At 46.8% G+C, this 8,591-nt stretch overlaps 1 protein-coding gene and 2 non-coding genes across 6 annotated transcripts; all 3 read left to right on the forward strand.

The window, feature by feature from the left end:
• The first annotated feature begins 1,563 nt into the window (after nt 1–1,563).
• Nucleotides 1,564–1,653, forward strand: TRNAY-GUA (transfer RNA tyrosine (anticodon GUA)). Its single transcript is given in 2 exon segments — nt 1,564–1,600; nt 1,618–1,653. It is a non-coding gene; the product is annotated as a tRNA-Tyr (tRNA).
• Nucleotides 1,654–1,970: 317 nt separating this feature from the next.
• On the forward strand, nt 1,971–2,060 carry TRNAY-GUA (transfer RNA tyrosine (anticodon GUA)). The gene is given in 2 exon segments: nt 1,971–2,007; nt 2,025–2,060. It is a non-coding gene; the product is annotated as a tRNA-Tyr (tRNA).
• Nucleotides 2,061–2,615: 555 nt separating this feature from the next.
• On the forward strand, nt 2,616–7,725 carry LOC129645560 (uncharacterized). 4 transcript variants are annotated; one of them, XR_008711435.1, is made up of 3 exons: nt 4,824–5,012; nt 5,203–5,400; nt 5,758–7,725. XR_008711435.1 is itself a non-coding variant. In XM_055570854.1 (2 exons), exon 2 carries the CDS (start codon nt 6,018–6,020, stop codon nt 6,831–6,833), a length of 816 nt encoding a protein of 271 aa, XP_055426829.1. In that variant the 5' UTR covers nt 2,616–5,012; nt 5,643–6,017; the 3' UTR covers nt 6,834–7,725. The 4 variants fall into 4 exon arrangements, 2 of the variants coding, with proteins under 2 accessions (XP_055426829.1, XP_055426828.1); XM_055570854.1 differs by lacking the exon at nt 5,203–5,400 and having other exon boundaries at nt 2,616–5,012; nt 5,643–7,725; XR_008711436.1 differs by lacking the exon at nt 4,824–5,012 and having other exon boundaries at nt 5,019–5,400; nt 5,643–5,768.
• The last annotated feature ends 866 nt before the right edge of the window (nt 7,726–8,591 follow it).

Below are 8,591 nucleotides of genomic sequence, written 5' to 3' on the forward strand. Positions count from 1 at the left end.
GGAGGAGGAAGAGGAAAGGTGGACTTGTCTTTTCAGTTTTCTTCCTGGGAGCTTCCTAAGCCTCTAAGTATCACCCCAGTAAACTTCTGCATCCCAAAAGACACAACAGTTCTGAAGCAGCAATTGAATCCAGCACCATGCTGAATTTTTCACACTTGGCATATCTGCTATTTTCCACCTTGTATTTGAAGCATGGATAGGACACTGGACAATGAATTAGAAACTTCACTTTCTAGGATCTCTCCCCTCCAGCTGGTAATTCTCTATTAGGTCAGGAACACTGAAAGTTGCTAGATATTTTCTTAATTTTTCACGGAAAGGGATTTAATTACTGAGTTCAATATTGACTACATGCTCTCAATATTCCTAAATAGAAGGCATTGGGAACTGCCATTTCAGGAAAATTTGGGAATATTTTTCAATAATATCATTTTGTATAAATAATATAGTTTTGCATAAATTTGTATAAATAAACACAGACATTTATAAAATATATTTTCCTTAAGTGTATTTCCAAAGAAAGCCTTTTCTCTCCACATAATTTAGTGTATTCCCCATTTATGTCTATTTCTGCTTTAGGCACAAGTCTAAGGCAATCTCTGTTGAACCTCAATGTTTGACGATTTATTCCGGAAAAACCATTTATTTATATTTGCATTTAAATTTCATAGGTGTTTTGGGTTCACTTTAATTGCACCACAGTAATCATTCAATATAATATGAACCACCCAAATTATTTATCCAACTAAAAAAATTGACACTCCACATATTTCATCATTAGATCTATGAACACACACAATTTCCCATTAGATTTTCAGAAAGAGAATCACAATGATACGAAAATGCACCAGATATTTCTCTGTTCACAACTTAGGGGTCCTCTTTAACCTAATTGTGTTTTCAGTAATTATATCATTTATTGAGCAAACCACTCCAGTACTCTTGCCTGGAAAATCCCATGGACGCAGGAGCCTGGTGAGCTGCAGTCCATAGGGTCGCTAAGAGTCGGACACGACTGAGTGACTTCACTTTCACTTTTCACTTTCATGCATTGGAGAAGGAAATGGCAACCCACTCCAGTGGAGAATCTCCAGTGGAGAAATTCTCTTGCCTGGAGAATCCCAGGGACGGGGAGCCTGGTGGGCTGCCGTCTCTGGGGTCGCTCAGAGTCGGACACGACTGAAGTGACTTGGCAGCAGCAGCAGACATTTTTTTCTAGAGAAAAAGGAAATGGTAATTAGAGGGGACAGCAGGAAATCGGGCGTAATGCAAGAAATTCACCCTAGGTATGTAAAACTTAGGGAGGAGGACGTGGGATACCGGTAGAACTTTTAAGATATACATAGAACAATATCCTAACGTCCTAGATGTACAACCCAATGGATTTTAGATGTTTATTAAATCCGTGAAAGCAATTACCCAGATCATGACATAGGACTTATTCAGCCTTTAAAAAGGCTGCTTAAAATGAATTATACTTTTAAAAATGAATGCGTATTATCAAAGCAGAAATCATCTGGATAGACATTAGAAAAGAGAGTCTAAAAAGTTCCCAGACGTGATCCTTCGATAGCTCAGTTGGTAGAGCGGAGGACTGTAGGTACTTGACTGATGGTCATCCTTAGGTCGCTGGTTCGAATCCGGCTCGAAGGAGGACACTTTTTGAAAAGTAACTCCGCTTCAAGATAACAAGTCTCTCTCCTACCCATTTAGGAAAACCGTATCACTCATGGCTCACTTTTGATTGAGAGAGGAGGAGCTAAAGCAGATAGAACAGGAGTAGCAAAGCAAAACTCTTTAGTGTTCAAGGGAATTAATTTTTAAAATACAATTACATAATCACTACCCATATTAATTTTAGAATATTTCTAGCACCTTTCATGTTTGCCTCTTTTTATTTTTAAATAGTCAAAATTACAATACTCAGGTAAAGATTATTTAAAGTATTCTAAGACAACTGCTCAGTAGCTCCTTCGATAGCTCAGTTGGTAGAGCGGAGGACTGTAGGAACTTGATTGATGGTCATCCTTAGGTCGCTGGTTCGAATCCGGCTCGAAGGAGGTCTCATTTTAGGAAAACCATTGCAAGCCTAACGGAGAAGGCAAAGGCACCCCACTCCAGTACTCTTGCCTGGAACATCCCATGGACTGAGGAGCCTGGAAGGCTGCAGTCGCTGAGGGTCGAACACGACTGAGCGACTTCACTTTCACTTTTCACTTTCCTGCATTGGAGAAGGAAATGGCAACCCACTCCAGTGTTTTTGCCTGGAGAATCCCAGGGATGGGGGAGCCTGATGGGCTGCCGTCTCTGGGGTCGCATAGAGTCGGACACGACTGAATTGACTTAGCAGCATTGCAAGCCTAAACACGATGACCTTGTAGGAATAGATAGATAAACAAACAAATGAACCTGAGGTAGGCACAGGAAGCTGTCAAAAAAGGTTTTTTTCATCTGGGTTGCTAAAGAATCTCCAGGAACTGATTTTTCAAGGAATTGAGAAGGGGTTTATGGCAAAGGGGTAGGTCACCCTATCACAATGTTTTCATTTTTCCTAAAGGTTCAAAGGCCTTTAAAGCTCTATGTTGAGACTTATGTGAATAAACTTTCTATCAATGACAATTTCAAATACACCCAAGGTAAAGAACACAGAATAATTTACCATTGTGGCCATCACAGTGGCAACGGACATCATCTACTCTTGCACAAGACCCACCTCCCTCATTCTTGTAGTCAATCCCCCAAAGTTTTCTCGTTTCACTCTCTGTGGCTCAGTATTTTGAAGACTTCGGTGTTAAGAGCTAAAAGCGAAACCTAGTTTGTTTCTCTCCCTATTCCAAAAAAGTAGGAGGCAACTAACAGAAAGTTCTGGTCCATAAATGAATGAAACAGGCATATGAGAACTAGAGAAACACAGTTTATTAGTCTTTAGAACCACTCCATCAAAGAGCACGTGACGAGTTAACTTTAGAAAATATACTTGGAGTCCTGTTCAGCAACGACTGTCATCTCGGATTATAACTGTGGGTAGATTTACTACTGCTTCCATCCTCTGGCTTTCTTGGTTCCCTGGTTCCACCGGGATGGGAAATCTTGAGCCACAAACTCGTCCACAGCCCCTTCCAGGAAGCCGGCCCAAGTATTTGTATGCATTCCAGGGCTCGGCGCCTTGAAGTCGACCCCAAGGCAGATGTGGGTCGGAGGAACCTTGGCGCCTTAAGGACACGGGTAGCGCGCACAAACGGACAAGTCCTCCGGCCACAAGATGAGGGGAGCGAGCCCGAAAGCGGCCTCTGGTTTGATGAAGGGACCGCGTTCAAGGCCTCGCCATAGTTGGGAACTGCCAGGGCCGAGTTCGTTCTAGCGGTTGTTCAGCTCATGGAGGTGAAAGAGGAAAGAAGCAGGTTGCTCTGCCTGGGCTGACTCCATTTTTAAAAGAAAAGGAACTCCATCTTACACCCTCGGCGAACTTTTGGACTGTATATCTGGGAGGCCATGGAGATAAAATATCAGCACACGAACGAAAACCCAGACCAGGCAGACGCCGTACCTAGACCTCCCGGAGCCAGAAGGAAAGCAATGTCCACTATCTAATCAATCACTATCTGTAATCTTAATAATACCTATTGATGTGGGCTAAACTGTATGTCCAGTTAGCTTTAGAATGTGAATTTACGGCTAAAACCTGATTGTATCTCTGACTAACGTTGTCCAGAGCCTGTTTTAAAGAATTTGGGGATGTGGGCTTGGGCACGTACATTTTGGGCATAATAGGTTGTCACAAAAATCGGTCGGGTCCCTGGCTAAAGAGGAAACTCTGTCTCGGACCCGCGGGTGTAATAAACTGCAATCCACTATTCACGCTATCCTTCTGAGTGAGTTTGCTTCCCGGAGCGTTTGGCTACATTTCGTGCTTTGGCCGGTGCCGGGAGCAGGCATATTGCATATTGAGTGCATATTGCATATTGAGTGCAGCACTTTCCACAGCATCATCTTTCAGGATTTGGAATAGCTCAACTGGAATTCTATCACTGCCGGGAGCCAGCGTGAGGCACTCCGCCCATGACAAAGGTCATGAGGAAGGAGGCTCGGCATACGCAAACGCGGGATCGAGCCTCAGGAGTCCCCCTGGAAATTCTGGAGCATCTACCCCCAAAACCAGAGTCTGCCTACTTTCTGCTTTGTGCTTTCACCTACACCTCTGACTTTACGGGGGGGCTGTCCCCCACTACCTCTCTCTGAAAAAAGAGTTAGCTTACAGCTCCAGTTAATAATTCCTGGTGTGACAGTGTTTCAACCTAAAAACTCCTTTGGAAATCCTCTAGCCTGCCTGAATAGGTTTTTCCGGCCACATGTGATTGTTCAGAGCCTCCCAACTGTGAGAGGCAGGAGATGTTCTAAACTGCCTAAACACAGATTCCTTTGAGTAGTTAAAAGATTGATTAGAAATTGTATTGGTGAAGGGTTTTTCACTTGTTGGGCCAATGTTTGCTGCTAAGTCTCCATACTCCTTACCTACTGTGTCCTTGGCAGTGTATTGATTGATATAATGGGTGTATAGAAATGTAAAATGCAGCTTTGTCCAATGCTTTTTTGGAGGCTGGTGCCTGACTTTGGAATAATCACCTTTAGAGAAAAATAAGTTTCTTAAAATGTTAACAGGCCTCCTGGCCAGAAGATGATGTCAATCACCTGAACTTTTGCATATGATAAGTTTGAAAGCCTGGCTTCAATTAGAACCAGGAACTGCTGTCCTTGCATGACTCCACCCCTTCCCCCATTATCCTCTATGCATAACTTAAGGTACAAAAACTACTTTGGAAAATAAAGTGCGGGCCTTGTTCACTGAAACTTGGTCTCCCCATGTCGCTCTCTCTTTCAACTTCTGGCTGAGTCTCCATCTGGAGCGCGGAACCCACCATGCTTGCTAATTATGCCTGGGCTTCTAAGATCCGACCGGGGAGGCCTCAGTGTCTCCTCTCCTTCGGGAGAACGGAAGGACGCCTGCGGCCTACGTAAGTGGTGCAAACTTCTTGTCTTGAAGGTTTATTGGTCTCCCGCCTAAACCAAGCTACTCAGCCTCTTTTCTCCACTGAATTTTCCTACTGAGCTATCCTCATTCTATTACTTTTAATTAACGTGTAATTAAGCAGTTGTTTCCTGACCCTCGCCTATGCCGTCTCTCCTTTGAATACCCTGGATCAGCTGGGGCTGGACCCCGGCAGGCCGGGAAACTCCTCTCTGTGAGAGACAAGTCCCATTTGGGGCTACTCGGAGGCTTCGCGGCTCGGATCTTCTAGACGGGGAAAGGCGCCTCGCCCTTCTGGAAAGATTTCACTTCTCCACGCAGGGATCTTTCACGTTAGTGGGTAGTGGACTGCGGCAGGGGAGTTAGGCGCTCAGGTAAGGAGGTTCCCACCCTGCGGGGTGGAAGAGGCGGCCTGATCAACCCCCTGGGAGGGAATAGGGGACACACACTGACAGTCAAAGTCACAAAGGAGGTGGTGTCCGCGTCGTCTTGGGGTAAATTATTACCAGGCGATTGCAAGAGAGTTTTGGGAGGAAGAAACTTGGTCTTTGTGTGCTTATATTCTGCCCTCCCCGAAGAGGTGTCCCATCTGCTGTGGAATTTTTGATCCCCTCAGGGTTATCAGGCTAAAGGGAGGAAAATACGCGAGTGAATAAAAATTGACCTTTTCGGAGACGGTCTGGGACGTGGGATATTTAATCCATCTATGTTTTCATCCTCACCCAATCAAGCCCACCAAGGCAGAACGGACTTTCAAAGTGAGAGGAGAAACAATCTTGGACCACTTGGTGTTCTGGTTGGGCCGTGCGGACCTCCAGGTGAAGACTCCCCGATCCCCCTTCTGGCATGAAGGCTCTCCTCACCCCAATTAAGGAGGCGGAATGGCAATTTAAGTGTTTCATTGAGTGGAAATATCAAGAAGTACTTAGGATACCGAGAACTTGTGGACAGAACGAAAAGGGAAGGAAGAAGGTTCAAGAAGGTAAGCGAGATGGGAGGAAGTGTATCTAAGGCAACTGTATTGGAGTGCGTGATTAAGAATTTTAAGAAGGGATTTGAAGACGACTATGGGGTGAACATGACGCCTAACCGACTCCGCATATTCTGTGAGGTTGAACGGCCCTCTCTGGGAATAGGATGGCCACCAGAGGGCACCATGGACTTAAAAACAATAAAAGCAGTCTCTGCAGTAGTAACAGGAACGCCGGAGCAGCCGGATCAATACCCATATATTGATTCATGGCTGTGGTTGGCTCGAGATCCTCCCCCTCGGGCAAGACTCTGCATTCAAAAAGAGAGAGGGAAAACATTAATGGCACAAAAATCGACTGATGACAAAAAAGAAATTCTGCAGGATCCGGACGGGAGCGATTTGCCCTCTCCCCCATACTGGATGACGCGTCGGCCACCTAATGCTCCACCAGGACCGGAGGCCGCCTTAATGACCACGGATCCAGGGCCTGCTGGGGCTCCACCAGTTGCTCCTGGGCCAATTACCCCGGAGATCGTAGAGCTGCCATCTCGGCAGGCTCCGATCCCGGCGGTAGGAACCTCTAGTCAACGTCCACAGGACTCAGCCTCAGCGGAACCTCCTAAGCAGTATCCGCCTCTCCCGGTGAGTACTGACGGAAGAGGGGAAGGAGACACAGGAATTCGACCGAGGCTGCGCTCCACCAAGGAGCCGGGGGAAAGCGTCCCGCAACAAGTGCCTCGCAGAGAGCTACAACAGCCTGTTCAGCAGACAGACACTACCACCAGCCTCCCCGCGCCTACTATTACCAACCATTTTCCTTTGTGGACCTACTAAATTGGCAGAAACTCACTCCACCGTACTCGGAGGAGCCACAACGCATGATTAGGCTGATGGAGACTATTTTTCGAATCTAACGTCTTACGTGGGACGACATAATCCAGTTGCTAGTCTCCCTCTTCAGCACTGAAGAAGACACAGGATCCATACTGAGGCTAGAAAATGGCTACAAGAAGTGGCCCCCGAGTGTACTGTAAACCCACAGCGGTAGGCAGAATTAGCCACCCCTGATGAAAGGCCGGGTTGGGACTATAACACAGAGGCAGAAGGGGCCACCTTGAGAGATATAGGGCGGCTATTTTACAAGGTCTCAAGAGGGCGTCCCGTAAGCCTATAAATAAGGCAAAACCTACCGAAGTAGTCCGAAAGGAAACTGAAACACCTACTGAGTTTTATGAAAGACTATGCAAGACCTATAGACTTTATACACCAATAGATCCAGAGGCATCGGAGAAGGCAATGGCACCCCACTCCAGTACTCTTGCCTGGTAAATCCCATGGACGGAGGAGCCTGGTAGGCTGCAGTCCATGGGGTCGCGAAGACTCGGACACGACTGAGAGACTTCACTTTCACTTTTCGCTTTCATGCATTGGAGAAGGAAATGGCAACCCACTCCAGTGTTCTTGCCTGGAGAATCCCAGGAACGGGGGAGCCTGGTGGGCTGCCGTCTATGGGGTCGCACAGAGTCGGACACGACTGAAGTGACTTAGCAGATCCAGAGGCAGCTTGGTCTCAAATTGTGATAAATACAGCCTTTGTATCTCAAGCCTACCCTGATATCAGACGCAAGCTCCAAAAGGTAGACGGAGTATTAGCCACGACCAGATGACAAATAATTGACATTGCTAATAAGGTGTTCAGAAACAGAGACATGGAGGCAAAAAAGAAGGCTGATAAAAAACGGAGAGAAGGATAACAAGAGAGCAGATCAGAGGATCGCGTTACTGGCTGAGGCCTTGGGAAGCCCCCTCCCTGGGCCTTCCCCAAAACCTCCACCCCCTCTAAATCAGAGTTGGTCTCCTGGCAAGCCTCCTACAAGGAAGCCCAGGACCGCCCTGCAACCAAATCAATGCACCTGATGCCGGGGCTTCGGCCATTGGAAAAATGAATGCCCCCAGAATAGCTGGGAAAAATAACTGGCATTGGCTGTTTTAGGGCTGGCTGAACTGGAGGCTGAATAGGGGTGCCAGGGCTCAAAGACACAAGGTCCCCAAGAGCCCATGGTAAAACTAAAAGTGGAGAAGCAAATTATTGACTTTATGGTGAATACTGGAGCAGAAATGCCAGTGGTGACCGAACCGCTGGCCCCCCAGAGAAGGTCACTGCTGTAGGAGTAACCAGGGAAAAGCTGATTAGGCCATTCTGTCTACCCAAAAAATGCCAGATAGGGGTGGGGGGCATCAAGTGACTTATGAATTCTTGTATATTCCTGAATGCCCAGTACCTCTGTTGTGGAGAGACTTGTCGTCTAAATTGGGGCCACAAGTGACCTTTCCCCCCAAGAAAGACCCACTCTCCAGTGGGCTTGACCACCTATTTACTCTCCCTCTCGGTAACCCCTCAAGATGAATGGAGGTTGCATGATCCTTCGGAAGGGAAGTCTGATGGGTTAAACAATCCAGAGAGAGAGCTAATCTACAATTCCTTGAGGTTTGGGCGAAAGATATCCACCCTCCCCCCACCCCCCACCCCCCTGCCCCTGCCCGGGCTCGCCAAACATTAAGCTCCGGTGGTAAGAGAACTCAAACCTGGTG

This window comes from Bubalus kerabau, chromosome 3, assembly GCF_029407905.1.
Source record: "Bubalus kerabau isolate K-KA32 ecotype Philippines breed swamp buffalo chromosome 3, PCC_UOA_SB_1v2, whole genome shotgun sequence".
NCBI classification, from domain to species: domain Eukaryota; kingdom Metazoa; phylum Chordata; class Mammalia; order Artiodactyla; family Bovidae; genus Bubalus; species Bubalus kerabau.

Coding starts and splice junctions, on each gene's coding strand:
- LOC129645560 (XM_055570854.1), top strand. CDS start 6,018: ATGGGAGGAAGTGTATCTAAGGCAACTGTATTGGAGTGCGTGATTAAG.